Source organism: Giraffa tippelskirchi, chromosome 5 (genome assembly GCF_054371585.1).
Source record: "Giraffa tippelskirchi isolate mGirTip1 chromosome 5, T2T-mGirTip1v1.2.pri, whole genome shotgun sequence".
Lineage (NCBI taxonomy): Eukaryota > Metazoa > Chordata > Mammalia > Artiodactyla > Giraffidae > Giraffa > Giraffa tippelskirchi.
In genome coordinates this window covers 13,033,703-13,049,425 of record NC_137279.1, presented here as the reverse complement: position 1 = coordinate 13,049,425, position 15,723 = coordinate 13,033,703, and the positions used below count along the sequence as shown (strand labels likewise).

The 15,723-nt window shown below is 36.3% G+C and overlaps 1 protein-coding gene across 2 annotated transcripts in view; it reads right to left on the bottom strand.

Moving 5' to 3' along the window:
- Positions 1–15,723, bottom strand: part of TPR (translocated promoter region, nuclear basket protein) — a 67,160-nt gene that overhangs the window by 38,597 nt on the left and 12,840 nt on the right. For both annotated transcript variants that reach the window (XM_081492187.1, XM_081492186.1), the window contains exons 13-22: positions 12,072–12,179; positions 10,877–11,103; positions 8,938–9,101; positions 8,350–8,477; positions 8,112–8,260; positions 6,941–7,103; positions 5,438–5,572; positions 4,762–4,902; positions 1,651–1,816; positions 426–592 (exon numbers count right to left, since the gene is read on the bottom strand). In XM_081492187.1, the coding sequence (XP_081348313.1) occupies positions 426–592; positions 1,651–1,816; positions 4,762–4,902; positions 5,438–5,572; positions 6,941–7,103; positions 8,112–8,260; positions 8,350–8,477; positions 8,938–9,101; positions 10,877–11,103; positions 12,072–12,179 (1,548 nt within the window). The remainder of the gene's footprint in view (positions 1–425; positions 593–1,650; positions 1,817–4,761; positions 4,903–5,437; positions 5,573–6,940; positions 7,104–8,111; positions 8,261–8,349; positions 8,478–8,937; positions 9,102–10,876; positions 11,104–12,071; positions 12,180–15,723) is intronic.

Below are 15,723 nucleotides of genomic sequence, written 5' to 3'. Positions count from 1 at the left end.
GCAAGACTGGCCTAAGATAAATTTAAAACATACTAAAATTCACAAATGGAATACACTGGCCTTCCTATCTCAGCTGATAGTGCCTATTACAAGGAATAACTTCCTACCTTTACTATTCAAATGCTGCTTTCCTTCAACGCCAGGCAAAAATGCCATCTCCCCTGTGAAGTCATGCATACTCAAAAGACAAACAATCTCACCTACCACCCACTCACATCAGCATTTCATCTGCACTTTTTCTACAGGAATATACTTCCCATGTTCTACAAATTTTGTGTGACTTTTTTGTTCTATCTGGCTTATTAGACTCAAGCACTTTCAAGAGGTAAGTGCAATGCCAGTTGAACCTACACTTTTACACAGTGCCTGACACATCCTAACTTTAAAAAAAAGTATATGCAAACTGATTTCAAAATTGTATATACCTGTTTTTCCTTGTTGAGGGACTCTTCCAAACTAGTAACCATTGCACGATACTGTTCCACATTACTAGTGCTTGTTTTGAGTCTTTCCTTCAAGTCATTCACCTGTTCCTCTGCTTGCCTTAGCTGGCTCAGAAGGTCATCCATATCTTCTTTGTTGCTAGGCTGACCTAATAGATTTAACAGCTTTCTTAAAATTAACATTTTAAATGATATTAAAGATGACTGCTATTAAAGATTTGTGAAATTAGAATTAAGGCTGAAATGTGGAAGTATTTAACTATCTAGAACTATTTCAACCTATGCTGAATACCAAAATAAAAACAGGTTACTGTCATAGGTTATTTCTTTAAAAACAAAAATGTTTAAGTATCTGAACTCTGCTGTTACAAATATTTGTTTTTAAAAGGTATTTAAAAGAGAATATAAAATATTTCCACTAAACTGAAACAGCTACTTGTAGAAATTAACATTTTTAACTTATTTAAACCATGTTTATGCCAAAACCTTACAGCTTAAAACATTTAGCGTAATTTTCATTCTAAAATTCACAGAAAAGGAAGAAATTACAGATTAAAAGGAATGTTTTCTTACCATATGATAACAATAAGAAAGGAGTACTGGAAAATTATATATATACAATATATATCACATACATACACATGTATACTTATGTTTTAAATTTCTCTTCTGTATTAAGAAATAAATAAGACTATGTAGAAAGATTACTTGGACTCAATGGGTTTGCATTTGAAATAATGTATTGACAAAGAGTAGCAAAGTCTAATGAGACAAACCTTTCCCCTGAAGCTGTCAATGAACAAAGATTAGGAATACTGCTCTAAAGAGATCAAACAAATCCATGATTTCTGTAAGTTAGCCTTATTATTACAAATTTAGCAAGTAACTTCATCTCAAAAGGGAGAGTTAAAAATTCAAATTATTAACCCTCCACAAAAGAAACATTCTTAAAGCATCAATGAAATGGTTTCAATAACTGGAAAACTAAAAGCATATCTTGGTCAGCTGCCATATGTACAACTATTGTGAATCTTTCAAGTCTGTGTATTTATTAATTTAGGTAGAAAACTGGGCTTTACTGTATGAAGAGTAAAGTTTTTGTTTTGTTTAAATCTTTTGCTAGTATCTATGAAAAAAATGGCTATTTATTTATAGGATATGTTATAAACTGAAAGAGGTACTTTCATCAGCCTACTTAATTATTTACCTTTACCAGTTCTCTGTGAAGACTGAGAAGCAAGTTGCACTTCCATATTACTGAGGTGCTGTTTCAATGTAGCAATTTCTTTTTGAGCATTTTTTAACAGTTCTTTTGTGTTAAGATGAAGATTTGTCTCAGTATCCAGCTGTCTCTTTGTATCTAAAAGCTGAACCTATAAGAAAAAAATACATTAACCCTATAAACACTATCTTTCAGTTCTTAAGTAACTAGAGGGTCAAGTTACCTTTATGCAGAACTTTAAACTGGCTAAACCAGAGCAACAGAACTGATATTTAACTCCTGAACTGAAACAACCAAAAAAAATCAACAACAAAAAACAGATATAACGCTTTGAAACAACTGAGACAGGAAACAGAAGAGATGAACCCTACAATTTCTCAGCTCATTGATTTAAGAGTGTCCAGGCTAAGGCACAGGGAGGGGCAAATGAGGCCACAGACTCCATGAACTGGGAACATAGAACTCAGAGTAGAAGAAGGCTAAACCAGCTTGAATTCATAAGACAGACAGACTATCAGAGACAAGACAGCCACCCAGAGAGAGTACTGTGGAGACTTGCACAGGATCCCTTGTTGAATCTTCAGCAAAAGAATGACCAGTGCATGCACGTGAAAATACCCCAGACAGGGTAAAGAATCACACAGAGACGGAGTGAAGACTCTCTGGCCCTCAGAGCAAGTCAGGAATAATGCCCATTTCCAGGAGCCTGACTGAAAAGGCTCTTAATTCACTGGACTCTGGGACTAGAACTCAGGAAGATACTGCCTTGGTTCAGTTCAGTCACTCAGTCGTGTCCAACTCTTTGTGACCCCATGGACTGCAGCACGCCAGGTTTCCTTGTCTATCACCAACTCCGGGAGTTTACTCAAACTCATGTCCATCAAGTCGGTGATGCCATCCAACCACCTCATCCACTGTCGTCCCCTTCTCCTCCCGCCTTCAATCTTTCCCAGCATCAGGGTCTTTTCCAATGAGTCAGTTCCTCACATCAGGTGGCCAAAGTATTAGAGTTTCAGCTTCAACATCAGTCCTTCCAATGAATATTAAGGAGTGATTTCCTTTAGAATGGACTGGTTGGATCTCCTGGCAGTCCAAGGGACTCTCAAGAGTCTTCTCCAACACCACAGTTCAAAAGCATCAATTCTTCAGCCCTCAGCTTTTTTAATAGTCCGACTCTCACGTCCATACATGACTACTGGAAAAACCATAGCTTTGATTACGGACCCTTGTTGGCCAAGTACTGTCTCTGCTTTTTAATATGCTGTCCAGGTTTGTCATAGCTTTTCTTCCAAGGAGCAAGTGTCTTTTAATTTCATGGTTGCAGTCACCATCTGCGGTGATTTTGGAGCTCCCACAAATAAAGTCTCTCATGGTTTCCACTGTTTCCCAATCTGCTTGCCATGAAGTGATGGTACCAGATGCCATGATCTTAGTTTTCTGAATGTTGAGTTTTAAGCCAACTTTCTCACTCTCCTCTTTCACTTTCAAGAGGCTTTTTAGTCCTTCTTCACTTTCTGCCATAAGGGTGGTGTCATATGCATAGCTGAGATTATTGATATTTCTCCTGGCAATCTTGATTCCAGCTTGTGCTTCATCCAGCCCAGCATTTCGCATGATGTACACTGCATATAAGCTAAACAAGCAGGGTGACAATATACAGACTTGACGTACTCCTTTCCCTGTTTGGAACCAGTGTGCTATTCCATGTCCAGTTCTAACTGTTGTTTCTTGACCTGTATACAGATTTCTCAGGAGGCAAGTCAGGTGGTCTGGAATTCCCATCTCTGTAAGAATTTTCCATAGTTTGTTGTGATCCACACAGTCAAAAGCTTTGACACAGTCAATAAAGCAGAAGTAGATGTTTTTCTGGAACTCTCTTGCTTTTTCTGTGATTCAACAGATGTTGGCAATTTGATCTCTGGTTCCATTGCCTTTTCTAAATTCAGCTTGAACATCTGGAAGTTCATGGTTCACATACTGTTGAAGCCTGGCTTGGAGAATTTTGAGCATTACTTTACTAGTGTGTGAGATGAGTGCAATTGTGCGGTAATTGGACATTCTTTGGTATTGCTTTTCTTTGGGATTGCAATGAAAACTGACCTTTTCCAGTCCTGTGGCCACTGCTGAGTTTTCCAAATTTGCTGGCATATTGAGTGCAGCACTTTCACAGCTTCATCTTTTAGGATTTGAAATAGCTCAAGTGGAATTCCATCATTTCCACTAGCTTTGTGCATAGTAGTGTTTCCTAAGGCCCACTAGGCTTCGCTCTAGGTGAGTGATCACACCATCGTAGTTATCTGGGTCATGAAGATCTTTTTTGTATAGTTCTTCTGGGTACTCTTGTCACCTCTTTTTAATCTCTTCTGCTTCTGTTAGGTCCCTACCATTTCTGTCCTTTAATGAACCCATCTTTGCATGAAATGCTCCCTTGGCATCTCTAATTTTCTTGAAGAGATCTCTAGTCTTTCCCATTCTATTGTTTTCCTCTATTTCTTTGCATTGATCCCTGAGGAAGGCTTTCTTATCTCTCCTTGCTATTCTTTGGAACTCTGCATTCAAGTTATATCTTGAGTATGGGTATATCTTTCCTTTTCTCCTTTGCCTTTGGCTTCTCTTCTTTTCTTAGCTATTTCTAAGGCCTCCTCAGACAACCATTTTGCCTTTTTCCATTTCTTTTTCTTGTGGATGGTTTGATCACTGCCTCTTGTACAATGTCACAAACCTCTGTCATTAATTCTTCAGGCATTCTATCAAATCTAATCCCTTGAATCTATATGTCTCTATTTTTTACGCTCAAAGTTCAGCCTGCCTAATAAATCGTAAAAAACAGACTCAAGAGAATCAAACTATTTTCTATTTTCAGTTAACTTAACTGCAGTCCAGGACAAAGCTCAAGATTTAAAGAAAACAAAAAATCCGGCACCCCTCAGGATAAAACTCATAATGTTATGGCACCCAGTGAAAAATTACCAGGCATACAAAAAGGCAAGAAAAACAAAGAGTTTGTAAGAGATCTCTTCAAGACTATGCTTCAACATGAGCTTGATTTTTAAGCATAAATATTCTACAGAAATTCAGAACACTGATAAGACTCACGTCCAGATTTCTAGTAAGTGTATGCCTCTGTTCCACTTCATTCTCCAGCTTCTTCTTTAGATGGGATATTTCATGCTCCAGTTTCTCTATCTGGTTACTAAGCCTTTGTTTGGTTTCTGTTTCAGATCGTTCTAATATTCCCTAAGGTGAAAACAAACAAAAAAAGATTTTGGTTATACTTAAGAAAAAAGTAAAAACAAATGAACAACAACAACAAAAAAATCAAAGGCAACTGGAAATCACAGGAATACAACTCATTTCTACATGAAGCAGTTAAGATCTAAAACATTTACCAAGAAGGTATTTTGACATTTTCCATAGTAAAACATCTATTTAATAGGGAAAATAAGAACCATATTACCATAGCCAGATTTATTGATGTTTTGAAGACTATAAACCAAAGATTTAATCTTGTAAACAATTAAACTGTATAGGACTCGGTAAATACAGACCTGAGGATCAAAACTGCCAATTGCCTGACTTCAGTCAGTTCTCTTTCAATGTTTTATTTAAAATACTGATGTCTTAAATAAACTTCAAAATTCAATGATCATCATAATGCATGACAAAAATGACATAAATGTTCTCATGAAGCAAACTGAGAGAACACAATGCTAAAATTATTCAAATTTAACTTAAAAATTGTTTTCTACTTATTCCTTTTTTATTTGGTTACCTGAATTGTTTGCAGATTAGTAAGCAGTAAGTTTTGCCCCCGTTGTTCGGCCAACAAAGATTCTCTTTGCTGAGAAAGACGGACTTCTGACAATTTGAGCATTTCCTTTTCCTTTTTCAGATTTTCTGCTCTTACCTTGAGTCAAGTACAAATTAAAGAAAAAATGTTGAAAAACAATGTGTCAAATGTAATAACACAATTATAAAAGTTTCATGTATTGAATTATGAAACAAATATTATTGGAAATACCAATAAATCAAAGGAAAAATTCTTACAATTACCACAAATACTTATATTATCTTTGGTCCAGCAAATCAAGACTTTAAAACAAACAAACAAACAAAAATCTAAAGTGCCAGAGTATAAGAGGCAAAACTGCAAAACTATGCAATAGTCACACCTGCATACTATTAAACTATGCAAGTTTTAGAAACTAAACTTGGCTTCTAAGTATCTGTTTGAGTGCTGACTTATCTATTTGAACTTTTTTCCCCCATGAAGGGTACCCTCTGAGTCTCAGAGGATATAGAAGGGCTTGCTGAAAATTAGTATCCTCAAAGTATTCATATTTACAGGATGAGTCAAAAACCATCATCATAAAACTTACTCCACCAGTTTGAAACAGTGCTGCTGTCTATTCTCTACAAAGGGGTGGGGACAAGATAGAAATAACAGAGCCAACAGAATTAGAAAAGCTAGGTTTTAAGTCCCAACCAACCCATATCTCATCATGGTCCCCAAACGGGCAAATTACTCAGCTTCTGAGTCCTTTTCAATAAGTAAAATGGGGGAATAACTATACCGAGATCATAGAGTGTTTGTTGCTCAGTCGTGTCCGACTCTTTACAACCCCATGGACTATAGCCCACCAGACTCCTCTGTCCATGGGATTCTTCAGGCAAGAATACTGGAGTGGTTTGCCATTCCCTTCTCCAGGGGATCTTCCCAACCCAAGGATCAAACTCGGGTCTCCCACATTGCAGACAGATTCTTAACTGTCTAAGCCACCAGGGAAGCCCTATACAGAGATCATAAATAATGATTAAATAGTTGTGAGAAATAACTTTATAAAAAGCAAAACACTGCTATGAGAATATATCATCAAAGACTGTAGAATTTAAGTTGAAAGTACTGTCAATTTCTGATTGACATTTACATTTATGTTGTGATTCAGGAACAGAGTTCAATGCTAATGAAATTTTTATACTGGTTTTTATTAGAAATGAGCAAGAATGGATAAAATATTCATCCATAGCCTTTGTTGTAACCAAAGAAATCTTAGCCCAGAAAAACCAACTTCTTTCCCTTTCCTCTTTCACTAGAAACAATCACCCAACTGCTCTGATGGACAGGTGGATTCCAGGAAACTATGTGATAAGGATGTATAATCCACACACCTCAAAAATCTACATTATACCAACCAGTAAAATCAAAGTAATAATTAAAAAACAAGTGTCAAAATGCAACTTATAACACAAGACAGATGATAGAAATTGGCCTCACTTCTGCAACAGCTAGCTTTTCATTAGCTCCTCTCAAATCCTGCGTCATTGTGTTGATGATCTGTTCCTGCTTCTGAGTTGTTGCAGTGAGTTTCTGATTTCTCTCATGTAGGGATGTTATTTCTCGACGGTATCCTTCAACATTATCTTGTAGCATTTCATAACTTATATGAATGAAAGAAAAATAATTCTGTAAGCAAATGAAATACTGTATGTAGCCTAGCTCAATTTCTTGAGTTTCACAAGAGCTTAATTTTATATGATTGATAATATGAAAAATATGACTTGTGTAATAATGTAAAAATCTTCATTCTTTTTTCTGTACTCCAAGTTTAGCAGTTAAGTTCAAATTCTAAATAAGCACTGTATTTCATGCTGAATTAACTTCTTAATCTTACTTACAAGCATTTCAATCATATGCAAAATAATGTCAATACAACGTTCATACAGAAAGACACCCATCAAATGCAGTATGCAATTTAAGGTATTTATGCATGGTTAGTGACAGACTTTTGGCAATCCTTTTTTTCCCCATCTATAATTCTTCACCTTATTGTCTTATGCGCTTAAAAGCTTAGAAAGTGGCTGGCTAGAGCTATCAACATAGGAGGAAAAATGGTGCTTTTACTGGGATATCAAACTGTTGGAAATACAGAGATTGCTGGTAATACTTGCAAAAACAGTCTGATCATGTAGTACACAAAGAAATAAGTTTTTCCTAACTTGATAAACTACCAACTATTCAATGGATCTGTTAACTACGGAATGAAATTTACTGTTATTCCTCTGCAAGTGACCAAAAAAGTCAATTTCCCCAAAATTAACTCTCTAGTGCCTGCTTCTCCTCTACCTAGACTAGAAAAGGCTGAATGAAATTTCTCACACTTCTCTTATCCTCCTTAATTAAAATAATTAAGTCCTATGGAAACAGTATGTTCTTTAATCTCAGAAAGGAAAAATAGAAACATTCCGTATAAGAACTTACATCCTTGGAACCCTTAGTAACATTCACAGGAATCATTAACCAAAAGTGAAAAATGAACCCCTGTAACTTCTCAACCTAGATCAGAATCCACCAAAAAAAGTAATACTATCACAAACTAACCCTTGAATTTGATTCCACTGAATACCAGGTATTATGTTTAGACTTAACTTTTGAAAATAAAATTTACCGTTTAGAAGCAAAATCTAGCTGGGTAGAGATTTTGGTATTTTGTGATCGCAAATCTGTGACTTGCTCCTGAAGTTTCTCAAGCTGCTCATTCTGCATTTTTTCATTATCTGCCTTTTCTTTTTTGTAATTCTCAAAAATTTCCTGCAGCTAAATATTGGAGAAATTATTAGAAGATGACAGTCCATGTTCTGAAAAACGTGACTCAAAATAAAGGTGTAAAGTTAGGGGTATTTTACCTGTTTAAGTGCAGCCTTAGCTTCTATAGCCTCTGCTGGCTCAATTACTTGAGCAGGAGTGGAAGTAGTCTGTGATGTACTTGAACGTTTTGGAGTTGACACAAGAGAAATATCATCTAAGCTTGAAGCTTCAGAAATGTAAAAAGAATGATGTAACACCTCTTCACAAAATACATCATTATCAAAAGTCAACAGGCTGACTTATTTAAATTAAACTACAAGATCATAGAAATCATGAAACAAAGAACCTACTAAATAACTTATTGCAATTATTTATGACTTCTAGTTAAATAAAGGGACTTTTTGCAGGCTAAATGTTAAAACATAACAAAAATAAGTAATATAATTCACTGACTCTCAGATGCATACTTTGCAACAATGATCAGAATTTTTCTTACCTAAAATAATGGTGTATTTTAGAATTGATAATGTATTACGATCACTCATATATGGTAGCCACATTTGAAGTTATCATCATTATGCGAGTAGATATTGCTTATGTTGCAAAACCCATTCCCTAATATACATTTCAGAAATATTTCCCAGAAATACTTGGAAACTTTTAAGGTAACATATAAAAACTCCTACCCTGTAAAGGAATGGCAACTCCTGTCGTCTGTGACAACAGAATTCGGTACATATCACGCTGACGAACTATAGAATCAACAAGTTGCATTTGATGTTGCCGTGATTCACGGAGTTGTTCCAGTTCAGTGAGGGCGTTCTCAAGTTTGACCTGAAGCTCAGAAATTCTGCAGGGAAATAAATCAAGTCTATTTAACAGGACTGGATTGACAGGCAGTTATAATTTCTACTGCAAATTGACTTAAGCATTTTATCGCCTTTCATTAAGCATAGTATTTTCATCTCTCTTATCCTTTCCTCCTATTGTTGCGATTTTAAGAACAGCTTTTAAAACACCCACTACATAGGACTCAGGTACTCAACAAGGTCAGCTGAAAAATTTGTTTGCCGAAGCAATTGACAAAGAATTAATCTCAAAAATATACAAGCAGTTCCTGCAGCTCAATTCCAGAAAAATAAATGACCCAATCAAAAAATGGGCCAAAGAACTAAACAGACATTTCTCCGAAGAAGACATCCAGATGGCTAACAAACACATGAAAAGATGCTCAACATCACTCATTATTAGAGAAATGCAAACCAAAACCACAATGAGGTACCATCTCACGCTGGTCAGAATAGCTGCTATCAAAAATTGTATAAACACTAAATGCTGGAGAGGGTACGGAGAAAAAGGAACCCTCTTACACTGTTGGTGGGAATGCAAACTAGTACAGCCACTATGGAGAACAGTGTGGAGATTCCTTAAAAAACAGGAAATAGAACTGCCATACGACCCAGCAATCCCACTGCTGGGCATACACACCCAGGAAACCAGAATTGAAAGAGACACGTGTACCCCAATGTTCATCGCAGCACTGTTTATAATAGCCAGGACATGGAAGCAACCTAGATGTCCATCGGCAGACGAATGGATAAGAAAACTGTGGTACATATACACAATGGAATATTACTCAGCCATTAAAAAGAATACATTTGAATCAGTTCTAATGAGGTGCAGGAAACTGGAGCCTATTATACCGAATGAAGTAAGTCAGAAAGAAAAACACCAATACAGTATACTAATGCATATATATGGGATTTAGAAAGATCATGATGACCCCATATGAGAGACATCAAAAGAGACACAGATGAAAAGAACAGTCTTTTGGACTCTGTGGGAGAAGGCGAGGGTGGGATGATTTGAGAGAATAGCACTGAAACATGTATATTATCATACGCGAAACAGATTGCCAGCCCACATTCGATGCATGAGACAGGGTGCTCAGGGCTAGTGCACTAGGATGAGCCAGAGGGATGGGATGGGGAGGGAGGTGAGAGGGGGGATCAGGATGGCGAACACATGTACACCCATGGCTGATTCATGTCAATGTACGGCAAAAACCACCACAATACTGTAAAGTAATTAGCCTCCAATTAAAATAAATTAATTAATTAAAAAAAGAATATAAATAAATAAAAGAATGAGATGTAAAAAAAAACAACAAAAATTTGTTTGCAAAAATCAAACCAATTCCACTTAGTCCAAATTCCAATCTTCTTGTTTTCATAGCCATTCCTCCTTCTCTAGCACCAAAATCATTATTTCAAAAGATTCTTTCCTTTGAATTATTCTTAAGTATCTTCTTCATGAAGCCAGGTCTGTTCCCCCAAATCTAGGCTGGGTCTCACACCTCTATGCTCTCACAGAAAGGCATTTATCTATTACTGCACGAATCACACTGAACTAAAATAATCTATTTATTGATCTTATTATCTATCTCACTTATTACCCATCTCATTCAAAAACTAGGGTCCCTGAGAGTAGAATTTTTTGGCAAGATTGTTGCTTGGTTTTAATTTTTCTCCTAAATCACTATATTCCCAATATCCAGTACTGTCTAAAGCACAAAAAAGGTTTTCAACACGTTTGCTGAATAAACCAAAGTAGTCTATTGCTTACTTGGATGACGTTGTTTCTTGTTCTTCTCTTTCTCTGGTTTCCCCAAGTTCCCGAAGGGCCACTAGGAGACGTTGATTTTGCTGCTGAAGCTCTTCAATGTTTCTGTAAGATACTAGATGCTGTGATATTACTTCAGATGAACTACTTATATCAGCAGAGCTTACTTCCTCATCACGGATTACATGGTTACCCCTCGCTTCTTCAAGTTCCATCAGAAGCACTCTAATCTAAAAAAAAAGTTTTAATATGTTATCAAGCAGTATTGGTTTTGATTTTGGAAATGTTTAGAAGTGAAAATTTTCAAATGACAAGGTTACTTTATGAACACCTTTGACTGATTATTAAATTATCTTGAAAAAACTAATTTTCAAGCTTATCATTTTAGATATTAAAGAACTAAAAAAAGAAAATCTTAATGGGAAGTTATTTCTCATTTCTATGAAAAGTACGTAATGATAACTGTTATTTTTTAAAAAGAAGTCAAATTACAATTCCAGAGGCACGGTTCCATTTTTGTAAAACAATGACCTTATAAAACACTCAGAAATACATACCCATTGTGTCTGTATGCTTGCACTTGCATGCTTAGATATGTATTACATAGTGGGGCAGAAAGGGGAGCATGGGAAACAGATGCTAATTTCATTCATGAGAAGTTTTTGTCTATGTTTGTGTGTGTATTTGTTGTTGTTCAGTCATTCTACATACAAAAATTAGGGTAAAATATATGAACAAAACAGATTTACATCTCCAAACTTATTCAGTCAAAAAAAAAAAGTGTTAGGGGAATGCACTTACAGATGCATATACAAAATAAGTGATTTTATTTCAGTAAAAACAAAGAATGCTTACATATGTTCATATATGCTTACATGTATCTGTACACTTAAGATATGACAGAATACACACCCGTCTGCTAACTCTGGGACTTGACCTGTGGGAAGATAACTCTTTTATCTTTGAATTACTTTATTAATTACAACCAGTTATCTTCAAACTGAAAATTAATCAAATGCTTAAAGAAAAGAAAAAAGGGAGGGGCTGAGAATAAACACTGACTAGACTGCAATTCATTTAGAGCAGTTTTCTCAGTTGATGAAAATTTCGTATGTACTAGTTCTATGTTACATACTTGGAAACAAACATTACTAGGCAGTCAGTTCAGGAAAAATAGGAAAAAAAACAAAAAACTAACCTGTTGTGAAAGATCTTTTATTTGTACTTCCATTCTTTGATTGTCTCTTTCAAGCACAGATGAATGCTTATTGGCTTTATCTGTATCCTCCTGCAATCGCTGAATCTCCTTTAAAATTAAGTAAAGTGAAAATTCTGTATTTCCTTCTAAGATGCATATAAATAGCAGTTACACAAATAACTAAAGTATACAGTGCTCAAATATCACAGTAATCAACTTATAATTTAAAAATATTCTATATAATATAGTAGCCTCTAAAGAGAAATTTCTTAAAAATATGAATACATTTTTTAACATTTCAAATAAGCTCAACATTATAATGTTCATCACTGTATGATAATGAAGGGGGTTCCTCCCAAGTTAACTGTGAATCAAAATGTTACAGCCACATCAAATTCATAGTGTATTATCAAATGATGTTGGAGATAAACAAATACTCTAAAAAAACTTTGTTACTAAGACAAAAACAAAGGACTGCATTACAGTGATAATCATTATTATACTATCTAGAAATAAGTATTAAAAACAAAAAATGTTGGGTAAGACTTGGATTTATTAAAAAATGCATCGGGAACTAATTTTAAAGAATCAGCAACGAATGTCACAAGGCTGTTAAAAAAAGAAAAATGGTTAACATATTGCAGTAATGTTTTGCATCACAGTATTATTAGGGATTTAGGGGCACAGTTTAAAGAAGCTTGATGTAAGCACAAAGTATCTTTGAAATCTTATGTTTTATCTCCAGTTCATATAAATTTTGCTTCTTAATGCACTGTTATCACATAATACATATTATTTCACAAAGTATGTATTGTTACAGAGACTATACAAGTGAAAGATGGCTTATATTTATCCTGGTGTTTCAAGTGCCTCTGAGCACAATGCCTTCAAGGTACAAGGATAAAGCAATTTCAGCAGGAACAAGTATGAGACAAAATGAAGCAGGCAAATATTCGTGAAAAATGGTAATGACACAAACCTACTGAGTTCAAACTGGGATCAATTAAGATGCCAACAAAGAAAGTAACTTGGTTATAAAATTCTAGAAATCTGAGAAATGAGCACCATAGAATCTAGACTGGACATGATATATGTTATGGACAGAAGGTTCGGCTACAAAAAAAGATAATGAAATTATTTTTAAAGCTTTTGGAAGTTATGAAAAAAGTCTGTATTTATTACTGTACCTGCACATTAGTGATGAATTAACAAACAGGTTTTCCCACAGTGAACAGCCACTATTACCTGATTCTTAAGCCCTCCACTTTACCACCTCCTCAGAGAATAAGCTTGAGGTAAAATGCTCACTTTCAACAGTGAGAAAGTCAAGGAGATCCAAAGGACCTCTTTTTAAACCACACCAGAGGGGCAGGGGTGTGTCTTAAAGCCCCATATTCTCTCAAGGCAAGACTGCTAGACATGATTTGATTCAGGAAAAAGAGACCATCAGACACAATACATCCTGATTTAAACTGACATCTAAATTGTAATAACAACAGCAATAAAAGTTTAAGTCAAATTAAGGACACATCTGGGCTTCCCCAGTGGCTCAGATGGTAAAGAATCTGCCTGCAATGCAGGAGACTTGGGTTCGATCCCTGGGTCAGGAAGATCCTCTGGAGAAGGTAATGACTACCCACTCCAGTATTCTTGCCTGGAAAATTCCATGGACAGAGGAGCCTGGTGGGCTACCGTTCATGGGGTCGTAAAGAGTTGGACACATTGAGTGACTAACACACACACATACACATACACACACAAAAACCCACAGAGATGCATTTATACTATTCAGCACATACAAATTTAACTGATTTCCTTCAATAAAATTTGTTTAATAACTCTGAAAGATTTCTAAGTAATATTAACAGTTGTATCTTAATAAAAAACAACACTGTGCACACAAGCATTCTAAGTCGATTCAGTTCAGTTCAGTCGCTCAGTCGTGTCCAACTCTTTGAGACCCCATGAACCCCAGCACGGCAGGCCTCCCTGTCCATCACCAACTCCCAGAGTTTAACCAAACTCACGTCCATCAAGTCGGTGATGCCATCCAGCCATCTCATCCTCAGTCGTCTCCTTCTCCTCCTGCCCTCAAGCCTTCCCAGCATTAGGGTCTTTTCCAATGAGTCAACTCTTTGCATGAGGTAGCCAAAGTATTGGAGTTGCAGCTTCAACATCAATCCTTCCAATTAACATCCAGGACTAATCTCCTTTAGGATGGACTGGTTGGATCTCCTTGCAGTCCAAGGGACTCTCAAGAGTCTTCTCCAACACCACAGTTCAAAAGCATCAATTCTTCAGTGCTCAGCCTTCTTCACAGTCCAACTCTCACATCCATACATGACCACTGGAAAAACTATAGCCTTGACTAGACAGACCTTTGTTGACAAAGTAATGTCTCTGCTTTTAAATATGCTAAGTTGGTCATAACTTTCCTTCCAAGGAGTAAGCGTCTTTTAATTTCATGGCTGCAATCACCATCTGCAGTGATTTTGGAGCCCCCAAAAATAAACTCTGACACTGTTTCCACTGTTTCCCCATCTATTTCCCATGAAGTGATGGGATCAGATGCCATGATCTTAGTTTTCTGTATGTTGAGCTTTAAGCCAACTTTTTCACTCTCCTCTTTCACTTTCATCAAGAGGCTCTTTAGTTCTTCTTCTCTTTCTGCCATAAGGGTGGTGTCATCTGCATATCTGAGATTACTGATATTTCTCCCAGCAATCTCGATTCCAGCTTGTGCTTCTTCCAGCTCAGCATTTCTCATAATGTACACTGCATATCAGTTAAATATGCATGGTGACAATATACAGCCTTGACGTACTCCTTTTCCTATTTGGAAACAGTGTGATGTTCCATGTCCAGTTCTAACTGTTGCTTCCTGACCTGCGTACAGGTTTCTCAAGAGGCAGGTCAGGTGGTCTGGTATTCACATCTCTTTCAGAATTTTCCACAGTTTATTATGATCCACACAGTCAAAGGCTTTGGCATAGTCAATAAAGCAGAAATAGATGTTTTTCTGGAACTCTCTTGCTTTTTGGATGATCCACCGGATGTTGGCAATTTGATCTCTGGTTCCTCTGCCTTTTCTAAAACCAGCTTGAACATCTGGAAGTTCACGGTTCATGTATTGCTGAAGCCTGGCTTGCAGAATTTTGAGCATTGCTTTACTAGCATGTGAGATGAGTGCAATTGTGTGGTAGTTCAAGCAATCTTTAGCATTGCCTTTCTTTGGGATTGGAGTGAAAACTGACCTTTTCCAGTCCTGTGGCCACTGCTGAGTTTTCCAGATTTGCTGGCATATCAAGTAAAGCACTTTCACAGCATCACCTTTGAGGATTTGAAATAGCTCAACTGGAATTCCATCACCTCCACTAGCTTTGTTTGCAGTGATGCTTCCTAAGGCTCACTTGACTTCACATTCCAGTATGTCTGGCTCTAGGTGAGTGATCACACCATCGTGATTATATGGGTCGTGAAAATCTTTTTTGTACAGTTCTTCTGTGTATTCTTGCCACCTCTTCTTAATATCTTCTGCTTTTGTTAGGTCCATACCATTTCTGTCCTTTATCGAGCTCATCTTTGCATGAAATGTTCCCTTGCTATCTCTAATTTTCTTGAAGAGATCTCTAGTCTTTCCCATTCTGTTGTT